The following is a 15453-nucleotide window of genomic DNA, read 5'->3' on the forward strand; positions in this document are numbered from 1 at the left end:
AGATGTGTGCATTCAGTGCACATGAACAATTTGGTTTTTTTCTGGTAGAAAACCCAGAGGAAACCAGTTTGGAATACCCTTGGCAGGTAGGTGGCTTGACAAAGTCACAAAGAAGAAGAATGCCACTATCTGGAAGAGAAGCCATCGTGGGCACAGGAGAAGCAGTAGGCTAGGGCTCTTTCAGGCCTACTTGGATTCAACTTTCTGGTGACAGATTTAGGTGCCTTCATGTGGCAGCTTGAAAGGACAGATTCCCATGGCCAGATTGTTTTGGACTGAAGCTATTAGACAGCCTTTGACTCAGCTCCCCAACCAAGCTAAAATGACACATCCAAATCTATTTGGCGTTTGAACTGGGAGGGAAATGACTTTTCTGTTCTGCCAGAGGCCTCTTTTATTTGATGTCCCGTGAAGAGGAACAAACTGCATATAATAATGACATCTTGTGGTAGCTGTTGAATTATTGCCCTATGATTTAGTAGAGAATTGGATGCCAAATTTCATGACATCTTTCTCCCTCCACGCTGCAACTCTGCAAGTTCACACTTACAATTTCTGCTGCTCTGAGAAGCTGGATGTCGAAGACCTCTAGAACCTCTGGCTTCTTGTTGACTTCAGAGGAAATGGATGCTTTGCTCATTTGATTATGCAGGTCTGGCTTAACATACAGGTTATGTTAATTCATAGTGATAACTGATTAAAGAATGGTTACCCACCTGTTCATACAGAAAATATTAGAGTTTTGATAATTACTGAGTGCAGAGTGGCTCTGGCCCATAGAATGAGCTTGCCTTTGTTGCGCCATGGCTTTGTGCTGGTTGTGAGAGTAAATGGAGATAGCCTTTGCGGGCAGCATATAAAGGCCAACAGCTGCTGAACACCTGGCGCTGAGCTTGCAAACAGTCTTGGTGAGCAGCCACCATCACCCCACGGCTGGGGTACAGAGATGTGGGGTGTTACAAAGAGTAAATCCCCAAGGCCTCATGGTACCCCTGCTTTGATTTTACTTATCTCAGCTTTAGTGCTTGGGTGTCTAACTCCTGCCATTAACTGTGTGGGTATCCAAGGATCCCGTGAAGCTCTAAGCTTAGTGCAAGCTGTGTGACCGTGCATATTAGTGTCCATAAGTGTGACATTTTACCGAGTATCCCATTTTGCCTGCCCACAATCACGTTCTTGATGATGCACTCTCTGCAGTGCTTTCTCTAGTCGAAGTTAGAAGCTTTTCAGAACAAACAGCACACTTTCCTGCCAGTTTGTACAGTCCTTATCAGCACAGAGGGACTCAGCTTTTATCAGGGAGTTTGGATGTTGACTAAATAGTCATAATAAATAAGATTAGCAGGAACAGCTTAGGGATATATTTCTACAGAGGTGTCTGGTTTTCTTGTCATGTGTTCGGCGGGTATCTTTGGGGCTCATTGGGTCTTCAGGTCTGTTCTACTGTGACACAGCTGATTTCTCAGGGGTTTTTTTGGATGAAGGTGGCTTAAGCTACATGCCAAACACCTTTGGTTTTTCTTCTGGGCTACAAAGGCCTCATAAATAGACATAGTCTATATGAAGATTTATATACAGCTCTGCTTCCCAGCTGCGAGGAAGGAGGCAGGAAAAGACTGTATCACTTATGAAGAGCTCAGAGGTGATGGTGAAATCGCATGAGTGTAAGACAGTGAAATAATGCTACTGATCAATTGATAGCACAGAATGTAGAGTGGCAGATCAATGCTACTGGTCTCTGCATTTTATGGAGCAGGGCGTCTCTTCCCCGTGTGCCCCTTTCACTGTCAGCGATCGTGGTGTTCACACTGGATATTGGGCATAACGTGCTCTGCCTACTTCCTTCAGGTCTGCACAAATGAAAGCAACACAGACTTGCTGGATTTGCTAGAGGTACAGAAAACAGATGAAGATACTCATGAGACTCCATGACTCCATAATATCTAATGATAGGAATTTAGCTGTATTGATCTATTTTTTTTCCATGGGATGATGCCACCTATTGGACATTATTAGAAGAGGCAAAAGAGTTCAAAGAAAATAAATACTTTATACTGGGGTTTTTTTCAGCAAAGAAGGCTAAATTTTTGATCGTTCCCTACAGTTCAACAGCTAGACAAAGAGCTTCTATTGGGACATCCTGAATTATGGTACCTCATTAGAAAAGCAGAAAGAATAGAGGCAGAAAAAACACAGGCAACACTGACTATCTCTGGCAAAGAAAATGAAGTGCAGAAAAAAATATACAGGTAAGGTTTAACAAGATAGGTTTTATCCATTTTTCCAGCAGGACTATACACAACAGTTTTGGCATTTTGGGGTTTTTGTTTGTTTGCTTGTTGTTTGGTTTTTTTTACTGAAGTGTGTTGACGGTGATCATCTTTAATTGACCTTGACCTTGACCTTGTGGTGGTAAAATTATTAATATTTAAGACTGAGAGGTCTGGCTAAGAAGTTATCTTTACTAAAAGGACATTCCTTTCGACTAAAAGCTAACAGTCTGTGACTGTTTCCAACTTCCCACTTCTGAGCTAAGGTAACACAGGTTGTGCCACTACTACAGGTTCCACCAAGAGCCATCTCTTCATATAGTCATATTATTTACTGCTTGATTGCTTAGAATTGTGGCAGTTAGCAAGCTACCTAAGGAGTCCATGCCTCCAGGGCTGGATACCTGGCTTTGTTAACGTTGGAATGATTGCTTTTCCTCACCTCTTTCTTTCTTCTTTCTGAAATGGTATATAGGTTGGGTCTCTGCAATCAGTTGGCCGAGAACAGGGGAGCCGAGGGGGAGATGCTTTCCGAATGTTCTCTCACTATGATCATAGTTAATAAAGCTTCCGTCTGGCCTGTCCTAAATTGTACTTGTGTTATTACGCACTTGGAGTCCCTAGATTCTTTGACAAACTGCTCTCAAAAATACAAACTAAAACTTAAAAAAAAAAAGTCTGTTTAGTAAATAAATGTACCTTGAGGTACTCTGAGAAATCTTTTTAACACCAGCCTTTCAATGCATTCTCCAGCCATGAAATGTTTCCTGAGCTGTGTCAGATTTAGATGGAATCAAAGAAGCCTCTACAGAACTACTTGGTCACATTGTGGCAGTCTGCAAAGACTTACAAACTTTCATATATTGACACTGCAACAACAGATGAAATTATAAAACCCCACAAGGACAAGGGTCTGATTCTGCTCAAGTAGAATTCAATACTTAAGTATTGAAATCACATTTATTTAATAGCCCAAACCATAATTCACCCCTGATCAGCCATAAATAATACTCAATTTTTTAACTCATAAAATAATCTCTTTGGCTTGATAGGATTGCTCACAACAGTAAGGGCAACAGGAGTTAGGTTTTAACAGTACTTCAGCTCATAGATACAATGAAGGAAAAAATGAATTTGTTTTTCACAGCATATCTAAACCATAAAATATTCTGCAAAGCCTTGTTAGTCTCTTCCATTTGTGAATAAAAGTATTTGATAGTTAATATAGCTGAAAGAAAAATATCCTAATATGTTCAATAATGCCTATCACTGTTGTATGTTCTTATAAGACCATATTTATAATAGTTCATTTGAATATATTCTGTCCTAAAACACAGATGCAGTTTCTACGTGTCAGTGTATCCCAGCCTTGATACTTATTTTGCAGTACTGAAAACCTTATAACCAACCAAGAACGTATATGAGACTTACAAGTTTGCATTACCATACATTTTTTTAAAAAGATGTATAAATGAGTCGTTTTCAATTAATTTCATCTAGAGTTATACACAACTCAGAGACAGATTATCTAAAATCCCAATCCCCTCCTGCATTGAAAGAGCAATAAAACAGTTTAACACAGAGACATATGAAGTAAATCAGAATAGCTTCACAGTCTTCAAAGAGGCTGTCAGAAATGATTCCCATCCCTTAATACAGGTTTATCACTGTTGGTGTTCTTGATGTCTTTTTTCTTTAAATTCTCTTTTATTTTGCTTTTGTTCAGCTTATTCATAATCCCTGGTGGGAAATGTTTTTTCATTATTTAACTTCTGTAATACAACAGTAAAGTCAAGAGACTGATCGGAACATTTCTTTTATAGAAACTTTGCAAAGCAGTAATCACAATGAATCTTCATTTTTTTGTATTTAATTGTGTAAATATGAATAGTGTGCAGACATGTTGCTCTTGCTCCTGTCGTTATTATGTTAACAGTCCCTGAGACCAAGTTGGACTTGATTTCAAAGTTATTTTAAAACTTGGCACTTCTCTATGAAAATCTCTTTCATTTTCAGTGTTTGACATATGGTCTCATTTCCTCCTGATGTTTGAAATACGGTATCCATCTCAGGCCCATCCAACCTCTCACAAGTTGTTTGGTTTACAAATTTGACCTCAGCCTGCCTGTAACAGGTTTATTAATGCAAAATTCTGCCCACCATGAAGGTCTGTTCAGTGCTTTGCTGCCTTGAAGGATCTCCACCCACATATTTTTATATAACTGCAAAATAATAAAAAAGGGTTAATTCACACAGAAAACAAAGAAAACTTCTGCAAGATAAATTATCTAACTTATTGGTTGAAATGAGATTGTGGTTGAATTTCTAGATAACAAATGCGAATAATTATGTGCAGGCAAGAATAAATACAAAGATAAAGCACAAAATTTCAAAGTACTGTAAACATCAGATATCTGTGCAAATCATTTAGACCATCTTTGGCATAAGAGCAGGAAACCAGTAACCTTTATAATTTCTTGTTTTCAACTTGACATGAGTTGTGTTATCAAAGGTAGAAATTTGGAAACAAGGTTATATTAAGCTAATCTTTGTTCTGTCTAAACCTGAAGACTGTGTCTGAAAGCACGCGTGCATGTCTGTTTTTACCTTTATTTCAACACATTTCTGGAAAGTAACATAACTTCTCTCCCAGATGTGAACTGTTCGATCTAAGCATAAGAAGTTCCTCTCTCATAAGCAGAATGTTAATTCATCATCTTCATCAATTTGCAATTTATGTGGAACGGTTAAAAAAAAGTACATGGGAAGTAAATTCTGCAGAAGAATAATTTTAGCAATATTCGGCAGTTCATAATTAACTGAAGCTTGAAACTTTAAATAATATTATAGAAAAATGAGGAAAGGAAGGCCATACTTTCAGCAGTAAGTAGGAGTACAGTACAATACAATATTAACATAGTCAGTGATGTAAAGTGAAAAGCCTTTCTTCTCAATCAGAAGATGGCTTGGCCCTATACATTTGTGATGATTTAAATAAATACCGAAATATAATATATTTAATATTACATACATTTTTGCCTTGATTACGTGGGCTAGTCTTAACTATTTCTTCAATTCCAAGTTTGATTTAATATTGTCTAACAATTTTTAATTAATCTTGAAATAAATGTAGCGAAAACTTCGCATACCTAAGCTGAGATTGTCAAAGCTTCTATGGGCAAATGACGTCCACACCATCGAAGTTTCTTTTAAAGAGAATCTAAATTCTTATTCAGTGCTTAAAGCTGCCCATAACAAATTTGGAAACTTTTCTTCTGCTCTGATTATGATCTGTGGCTCATGATGCAAGGCACTCCACTGCAGTACAACACAGGCTATCCTGAATTAAATTCATTTTCCTGCTATGCTTGGATAATCTATTCTTTACCATACTGTAATTTTTACTGAAATATTTGCATTGGTTTTTAGAAGTTGCAAAGATAGGAATGAATAGCGAATTAGACAGCCAGGAGACAAGGAGCTTTATTAAGTGTTTTTTTTGAGTGAGGGATTGGCAACCGTTTTCAAATTTCAGTTGAAAATACTTACACAAGTTGAAAACCACAGACTTAAGAGGCAGTTCAGAAAACCTTCCTGAATTCTACAGGGTTGGATATCACTGCTTGAAATTATTTTCTCAATACAACTCAATGAATTTACAAAAACCTTACCAAATATTTAGTACACGAGGAAGTCAGTAGTGTTTAGAGTCCTATCTGCATGTCTCACATATTATATTCCTAATATTAAGCTCTAATATTAATAAGCCTCTGTGGCTTCTATATTTGTGTGAGCTAAGTGCTAGAGGAGCTAGCCAAATCCATCACATGACAGCTTTATCAGCTGCTGATAAGAAATTTCCAGCTGACTGCTAGAAAGGGGGTAGTATTGTGGCATTGTGTACTTGCACCATATTTTACATTCCTGCCTATGGCATCTGCTCACAGCTTCTGTTAGAGACAGAATAATGGGTGAAAATGGGCTTTTGGCCAATACAGATATTCTTAGCATTCTTACAGATGATGTTCCTTCTCTTAGAGTTACCTTTGGAGCTTTCCTCCCATAACCTCTTTCATTAATGTAATCCTCAAAATGTACAGAAATGGAAACAAAGTTTCCACTGATGATTATAGTCCTCTTGTTGAGATGGCTGGATATGTAGAGCTAGCCTTTCCTCCTTTATTTGTAGAGACTGTTACCAAAGTCATCATTCTGTTAGGTCAGTGTCTCGTTAGAAACATCTGGGCTGCCTTCTGTATTGCTTGATCACCATGGGAACGATGGACAACTTTAGACATGAAGACACAGAGAATACTGAAAAGCATCTAGTACACTTGACTCAGCAATCCTGTCAAACTTCCTGGCAAGTCTCCCCAGGCTCTAGTGATTCTCTACAGGGTCTATCCACACTAAACCAAACTACCGTACTGTGACACGAGTCTCTACATAATAGTTATCCCACAGCTTGGCCCTGCTGCGTAGGGTTGGCCAGTAAGCAAGAATTTTGGTTTGCTGAGACTTTGGAACGAAATACAGCTCTTTAAGTGTGTCAAGGAAAAAAAAGCAGAGGGGGACCGTGACCTAGTATAGCCAAATCCATGCTGCACCCACATCCTGAATCCTGCTTGTAGGTCTGGTTATGACACCTCAGAAAGGATATGGCAGAACCAGGAAAGATACAGAGAAGGAAAACAAGGCCTGTCAGAGGAACGAAAAGGCCCCCACAGATAGTAAATGTATATGGACTGCGACTAGGAAGTATCTTTTCACAATACTCATAATTAAATTATAGAAATTAAGGTGTCATGGAAGCCAAAGGACAGCTGAATTTGAAAATGGATGGGAAAAATGAATGGAGGGTAAATACAACTCTGGCTATTAAACAGAATGATACAAATACAACCTATGGCATGAGATATCTCTTAAACCACCGACTGCCAACAGTTGAGACACCAGGGAAAGAACACCTTGATATTTCATCTGTTTCATACAGTGTTCTCCTTGGCAACTGTCAGTTACGGAGTATTCTGTGAACTGGATCCAGTATGGCCATCCTTATGCTCTTGATTCAGCTCTTGCTTTGTGTAATTTAGACTATACAAAAAAATATCTCTCAGCCTTAACAAGGATGGATTATATATTCATAAAGCAAGGAGAGGTGCTAACAAAACTGCATCCTTCAAGTCTGTATTAAGATTACTGAGATCCCTTGGGTAATGCTGTACCTTGCACTGGTTAGTACAAGATACTCTGTCATATCCTAGAATTCCCACTGGATAAACAGAATTCTCAAAGAATTGTGCAATTTCTGATATAATTTTAAACTGGAACAAGTTTTAAGTTTTCCTTTCTCCTATTAAAATAAATATTTTATGAAGAATTAAAAGAAAGGTATAATTTCTACACCACTTCTATGAACGTCGCACAAATTGGGTGCAATATGAATAGCAATAAAGGCAGCAAAAGTCCTAGGCAGAGAAGAAATACACCTTCCTACCTCTCCAAGGTATTAAGCTATATACTAAAGACATGTTACTCCTTAAGGAATCTTAGAGGATGGTATAATTTATTTTTTTTTGTTCAGCAGCACAGATGCCCACAAGAGCAAACTAGAGCAATACTGTATGAGTTTCTCATTGAAGGCTAACTCCAGCATATGCAAAATGTCATTTTCTGCTGACATCAACTTAACTCTGGTACTTTCCACTGAAAAAGTGTCTTCCTTTTCCTTTGTAGCTGTGAAGTGTCTTGAATATGTTATGGCTATTTACAGGCAATATCCTTCTTAATGATTAAATTTACAAATTTTAAAATGGGTTTTCTTACCTCTCCACTAGCTTTACCAATGGGAGAGTTGAGAATGAAGTCAGGAGGAGCAAAGACATCAACCAGGGCAACTGCATCATCTTTCAACTGTTTAAAAACAACAGACATGCATTTGGCAACTTCTGTAGTTGTCTATGGCTACCTGTGAACTACAGAGCAGCGTAAGGATTATTTTCATATGGTACCAGCTATTGGTAACTTAAGATAAATCCACAATAAGGAATCTAGATTCATTTTGCTTTTTTTCCTCCCAGGGTAATTGCCAAAAGAGATTGTATTTTAAATGTTTTCCTCCTTTGCTTATGGGTTTTAAAACAAATTTTAACCAAGGTGGTACTGTTTACACACATAAAACCATGTATTTTTGAACTTTAAAAACATAACATCCAGATTCTTCTTTGAAATTTTGCTTACCTGCGAAGAATATAATCCAGTTTGAAAAGCTTTTGTGTTGAGAAAAAAAATTCACGAGCTAACACAATAATTAAATAAATAAAACTGGACTGCAGTATTTCACTGGCTTTCCAATGAAGATTGCAAGGCCACAAATCACAGAGTATTATTTTGTAAGATATATTGTTTTTCATTTTTTGGTAAATAAACTAGGACTAGATTCAGGGTCAATGAGTTACTAAACCTTACAGAAAGTTATTCAGAAACTATTAATGCAATATCCTGCTAATTTACACCTTGAAATACAGAATAACTGATGTATCTCTTTTTTAGTATTTGTATACTATATTTTTATTTAATCACAACAAACAATATTGAAGGCTTACCCTGTAGCATAGCTCCAGAATAGCATTCTGAATAAATCTACCAGCTTCTTCACCAGAAGCATAGCCACCTGCAAATACATTCACAAAGAAGCTTATACCAGTTAAAATTACACTGATACAATCTTTTTTTCAAAGGAGTTTATCAGTTCAGTATTCAAGAGACTAAATAGATGCTCCTGTGTAATTGGATTGACTGTCTTTCATTAATGAGTTGACTGCAAAACCATTAATCTAAGACATTTGGAGCCTTTTGCATTAACAAGCTACACTACAGCATCTTGCTGCCTATCCCCCATCCTCTCCCCCAAGCACTGGACCACAGCAAAACTTGTGAGCCTTCCATCATCTCTGAGCTAAGAGAGTCTTTCAGGTTTATTTGTCGGTCCAGATTCCTGCTCCTGAAAATTTTGTCCAGAATGATTATTTTATATTACATAGGCAATAAGATCCTAAATCCTAATTAGGATTCCCTCCCCCTGCCAAGTTAGGACTTTTATAAAGTGACATGCACAGTGTATTCAGGGAGCTGATCTCACCTTGGTAGAGCACAGCCAGATGTTTACTCAAAGACCAGAGTCCATACAGAGCACTGAGATTCTTAAGCACTGGCTGCAGAGTAGATGGTATGTGGGGATCATGAATGTAGTCATGATATCTTTGTAAGACTGTTTGTTCAATAAAAGCAATGGCTAATGATCGACAGTAGTACACCTTAGGAAACAGAAAAGAAGGACACTGAGTAACAAAATACAGGGAACCAATCCTCAGCTGGTACTAAATGGCATTGCTCTGGTGAAGTTAGTGGAGATTTGTTGATTTAGATCTGCTGATCTAGCTTGAGATTAAAGAAAGTCTAAGAAGAAACTCTAGAAGAAAACTCTTTCTACAATGTCTTTGCAAAGGTTAGTCATGAAATGCCTCAAGAAATGCCTCTTAGAAATAAGATCCTAATTTTCCACTGTGTTCCAGTTTGGGTACTCTCTTATACCAATGCAAAGGGAGCGCAGATTGTATGTCTGTTACCAGTGTAATTTGGCAGTTGCACCCAGACTGTATGGGATCAAGTAGCTGCATCAGAGAGAAGACCATGCAAAATCAGGTTTGCTGACTTTAGGATCATTAATAAATCCATATAACTCCAAGAAGATAAAGGTAGGTTTACATTTATTTAATATTATGCAGAGTTTTATAAAGAGGATAAAATCTTCAAAGTGGTTCAGTAGCCTATTGAAAACTTACTACAGTCCCTTCAAATAATAAGTAAAAAATCTGATCATGTTAGCATGAGTGGATTCTGTTTATGGATTGCAAAAGATTGCAATATGTTTTGAAAGAACTATCCAACTAATGCTTGCCAACTATCTGATCAGAAAGGCAAGTCACCAGTTACTGTTAATACGGAGTATAAAACCTTAAGTGGTTGTACTCACATAGGAACACTTGTCTACTTTTATATACTTCACCTTTGCTGTATCGTGGCATATGTCCTACCATGAAATAGACTACTGACTGAAAACATACTAGTTGGTGAACAGAAGGGGAATATGAAACCACTGCTCTTGTGGCTGATTTGTTGCAATGCTGTAAACTGGTCTTTGTTTTTAGCCCATTTGTTCAGGGTTTTTTTTCCATTTAGAATTAGTTGATTAGTTTTTCTTTTTTCTTTTAAATACTTACATCGTCCTTGCATTTAAATCCACTGTGGCATTTAAAAAAGGCATATTCCAAAGATTACTGTCTCTCTCTTGATAGCTGTTCAGTGGCATACTTACGTCCAAGCTCAGATATAAGTACTAACTGCAAAATACACATCTATTCTCTGCAGGTTTAGGGAGGACTTCCCCCTTACTAGATGGACTTTTTTAGATATGAATATCAATTCCCTAGTCAGAATGAAATAAGTCTTAATATTGCAAATGAAGCATTAAGAATTAATTCCGTATTCTTCTCCCCTATAATTCTATTTCCTCCTTTACCTTTGCTTGCACTTCTGTATTGTTTCTATCAAGCTATCTCCAAACCAAAATAACCTAGGGATAGGCTAGGAATCTCTTCCAGATCTCCCATAGCAAGAACAAATATTATATATTAGTCAGCCACTGGGCTGACAGAAAAGTGTTTCTTCATGCCCAGAAAGTTTTAAATCAAATATGTACATGTCTTTAAAGCACAGCTTGTAAATAATTTTCAGATGTTTTTCAGGCATGCCATTTAAAATAAAAAATCCCGCTGTCCTGAAGATGAATTGTAGGGAGAAAAGAAAACCTAATGACCTAAGGTGTATCAATGCCTCTCTCAAAAGCAATTGTGTGCCTAGTTATCTTTAAATTTTAGCACATTTGAACATAAAAGAGAAGAGAACCTTCATACTTCTGAGCAAACCATTCTCTCTAACACACTGGCCCCAGAACCAGCCTCCCAAGAGCTGGCCAACTGACAGGCAATCAGATTTGAATTTCTGGCAATTCCCGTTCTGAATTTGACCCTGAAGAGTTCCTCTAATAAGTTGCTTCTAGGGTAAAACCAGGAAAGATTTCCTCCACTCTATCAGTGGTTTCACACAGACCATCCCCTGTTGAAGCTAGGCTGGCTCTTTCTAGGTGCAGAGTTGAATATTCCTTTCTGATGTTTTTTAATGAGCTTTGCAGATAAGGTGAATGACACTGGCCATCTTCAGGGAACAGATCTCTCTCCTCAGTGACAAATGACAAGTGTTCTTTCCTTGGATGCGAGCCAGTTTTTCTCATGGAGGTAACGGAAGAATTTGGGGAGCTTGGGGATATACACTGAAATTTGGAGTTAAGCCATTCCTAGCTGTTAAAACTCTCTGGTGAGAGAGTGGATCTGCTATATGTAGATTGTCAATGTTTCCTTTTCAGGTTCCAATGCTGTCAGTCTGGTATCTTTCATGAGTACTTTGCACTATAGAAATTAGAGATGGAAAAGACCTATTAGGTCATCTAGTTTACCTACATGCCAGAGCCAGATTCTTTCCTACAGTATGTATTTGGCCACAAGAGCAGATGGAGATGTAATAATCAGATGCTGCAGTAGATTTAATAGTAGTAGATTTAGTCTTCAGAAGTTGTGCTGTCAAAATTACAGACAACACCCAGCACTTTTCTGCAACTTTTCTGAAGTGAAATATATCCTGGAAGACTTCTGCTGATGGTAACTGTCCTCCTGCTATCATGTTCAATACAATGCACATGGACAGGTATTATATTTTACTAGTTATTTGACTTGCTGCTTTATGCTTGAGGAAATTGTACTTCATGACACAAGAAGATAAAACTAACAGGATCCGACAAACTTGGATGAAAATAAGTAAATAAAACAAGAAAGCTAAGTATTACCTGACAGTTGTTTTTTGCCTCAAAATCACTTCGCCCAGACTGCTTCTCCTTGCTCAGCTTTAGGTCACTTTCTCGGAGCAGGTAGCAAACTAGCCATTTATATGCTGCTAAAGGAACTGTGAAAAAGAGAAAACCAAAATTCCTAACATTCACATTTACAATGCAAGAAGTCACATGCAGATTCTACTGCAGTCTCAGTTTTTGTTACCCAAGATGAAAAGTGAAAGTGTTAATTAATCAATCCATTAACATGACACTTTGCCCATTACTGTAGATGCAATAAATAACATCTGGGTAAGATAGATTGTAACTGTACAGTGAAGACATACCATGCCTGACCGTACACTAGTTCAAACTGACCCCAAGCTAAAAGACAAGGTATATCCACAGCTCAATTTAGACTTCTGACTCGATCACATTGTTTTAGCTTGTTATTTTCTTCCCATATTAAGACTTAGGTCTGCAAGGTACTCAGTCTCTTCTGAGAATACAAGAACAGAAGACAGTCCACATTTTGTGGAAGCACATGACTTCTAACATGTAATCGCATTTGAATGACCTGGTTTGTACCTAAGTGTGTTATATTTTTAGAGCGGCCTGGAACTATTAACTAAAAAAGTACTTCAGCATAAAGTCCTTGTATGAATCCTGCTTGCTTGTGTCTTAGCTTAAGACTGAATGTAGAATATTATTTGGGCAATTGTGAGTGTTCACATGGTGCCTAAATTTAGGCACCTAAATTAACAGTCCAGTTTCTAACAGAATGGGACAAGAAACAGATTCAGGTATTTTTAAAACTATAGTCTGGTTCAGTAGGTATTACAAGAGAGGAGAGAACACGTGCTTAGGTATTAGTTTGTGCTCTGCTGGATTTCACAAGTTGGAGACATACTACAAAGAAAGCACACAGTTGATTTGAACTAGTTTTTTCTTATAAGCCTTTGTATTTTGAAGTTATTCAGATTTTACCCCATAGCTATTATGATACTATCTCACTTGGTACTATGCATCACTATCCAAAGTTCAGCTTTTCTGCAATTATTTGAGCACTGATAGTGGTTACTGAATTCTAGGAATCAACTCGATTGCCCCTTACATATTGACTGGAGTCTCTTCCCCCAGTATGTTCTCAGTTTCACAGATCCACTTCTGCTCAATGCCCTGTCACTATCTCATTATCTCCTCATTTCTTTGTTACTTTTTGCCTCCAAGGGCCAATCTGGGCTCTCAGTGATACAAAAGTGGGAATGGCATCTAATGTCATATTTGATTTGATTATAGCAGAGTAAGCCAGGAAAACTGCAGGGAATTTTATTTCACCATTACTCATTTTTCTCTATGCGACCAAAAGCAACTGTCAAAAGCAGACACAATTAAAGCCTTTTCAATGTATTTCTAAATCACTTGTATGGTTTTCTAAAATAAGGTATTTTAGTGATATAAGGTAGTGGCAAACAAAGCCCCTTACAAGAGTTTCACTTGAAAACAACAATACAGTGGCAAAAAAACTGGATCACAAATGCTATCTTAGAGGAACAAAAATGGAAGAAAAATATCTGATGCTATCCTCCATTCCAGAATTGAGGCGGGGAATAACAGGACGTATTTTGAAATGCAAACTATGTTCTTAGTAAATTGAAATGCATATAATACAAAGAAAGTCAGCAAATAGTAATATGACAAATACCTAATAAGTAGCAGAGGTTGAATCTCAAATCTCTGGATCCTTTCCTCTGGAAAGGAATTTAGAGATTCTAGAATCAGTTTAACAACAGCAGAAGGCTACCTGAGGAGTCCATGCATTCTTCAACACTAACGGCTGTGAATTTCCAGCCAAGGATATGATGGTAGTCTTGCAAAAGGTTTATTGTTCCAAAAGGGGATTCCAAAGGAGCTTTATCTGAAATACCAAAGAAAATAAAAATGATTTATGAGAAAAGAAATCAGGCTCTTGGGAACTAAAAGCCTATTACAAAGCCATGCATACACTTGATAGGCCAGATGCAATTAGGCCATAATATTTATTTTATTATGGCCTAGTCCAGCCAAATGAGGACTGGTGGACAAGTTCTGAAAAACCTGACATCACTGCCTATAAGCCCCATAAGATTCAACTCCTATTGCTGAGTTTTCCAGTTCTGTGAGATGCTGGTGAAACTCACTGCTAGAAAATTGAAACAAAATCTAGAGAACTACAAAACGTACTGATGGATATTGCTACCAAGTTAGGCGATATGAACTATTTTAAGTACAATGAGCAGAGGGTACCCAGACTTACGACGACTTTAGGAGTAGTTCCATTGAACTAAACTGCACTTCTCAGGGAGTAAGATACTACTTAACCTGGTTAGGGATGGCAAAACATCTAGCTAGCTTCTGCAAGACTTAGGAGAAAGAATATTTCTTGCAGCAAATTTCTGTCTATTGTGAATGTATGATATGATGGAGTCTGTAGCACATTATTTATGCTCTACTAAATGATTAAATGATTGTCAATTGCTTTCAGTATGAAATTACCTCCTAATTCCATTAGCTATGCACTGTTGGGTCCAGCATAGGATTCCACAATGAAAACTTACCTCTTATGCAATTCATCCAGCTCATTAAGTAGTTGCTGGTTTGCTGAAGCAGGACATTGTTATCTCCCTCATATGTGCAGTTTGGATCATTGTCATTTCGGATTTCACCCAGACGATTCACTAAATAAGAAAAAGTGCACAATTTAATATATTGCAATGTATTAATGGAAGCTAAGAGGGATTAAATAATTATTCTGTGCAAAATGCAAGAGTTGTCTGTTCCTGTATGTATAACTATTGTTACCAACAGATGAGCTTGAAAGTTCACTGTTTAGCTTGTGAAAATGAATATACTGGAAAGATTTTAGAAAAGTGTGGCATTCATTTTACAAGGGGAATTTTCATCTATAAAGTCTGCATCTTTATTTTTGGAATTGAGACTGAATCACATGTACAGTCTGTCCAAATGCTGGTGCAGATGCTGCACGGGTTTAGGTTTTTTTTGTGGTATCAGTGTCCTGGTTTCAGCTGGGAAAGAGTTAATTTTCTTCCTAGTAGCTGGTATAGTGCTGTGTTTTGGATTTAGTATGAGAACAATGTTGATAACACACTGATGTTTTAGTTAGTTTAGTTTTAAGTAGTGCTTATAATAGTCAAGGACTTTTCAGCTTCTCATGCCTTGCCAGCGAGGGGGGGGGGGGGT

The 15453-nt window shown here is 37.5% G+C and overlaps 1 protein-coding gene across 1 annotated transcript in view; it reads right to left on the reverse strand.

The window, feature by feature from the left end:
- Window positions 1–3217: 3217 nt before the first annotated feature.
- Window positions 3218–15453, reverse strand: part of ACOX3 (acyl-CoA oxidase 3, pristanoyl) — a 35096-nt gene continuing 22860 nt past the window's right edge. The window contains exons 11-17 of the mRNA XM_009285373.1: window positions 14811–14930; window positions 14018–14131; window positions 12232–12347; window positions 9412–9586; window positions 8876–8943; window positions 8097–8183; window positions 3218–4492 (exon numbers count right to left, since the gene is read on the reverse strand). Coding sequence (XP_009283648.1) covers window positions 4373–4492; window positions 8097–8183; window positions 8876–8943; window positions 9412–9586; window positions 12232–12347; window positions 14018–14131; window positions 14811–14930 — 800 coding nt within the window. The 3' untranslated portion in view covers window positions 3218–4372. The remainder of the gene's footprint in view (window positions 4493–8096; window positions 8184–8875; window positions 8944–9411; window positions 9587–12231; window positions 12348–14017; window positions 14132–14810; window positions 14931–15453) is intronic.

This window comes from Aptenodytes forsteri, unplaced genomic scaffold (genome assembly GCF_000699145.1).
Source record: "Aptenodytes forsteri isolate BGI_AS27 unplaced genomic scaffold, ASM69914v1 Scaffold88, whole genome shotgun sequence".
In the NCBI taxonomy this organism is placed as follows: domain Eukaryota; kingdom Metazoa; phylum Chordata; class Aves; order Sphenisciformes; family Spheniscidae; genus Aptenodytes; species Aptenodytes forsteri.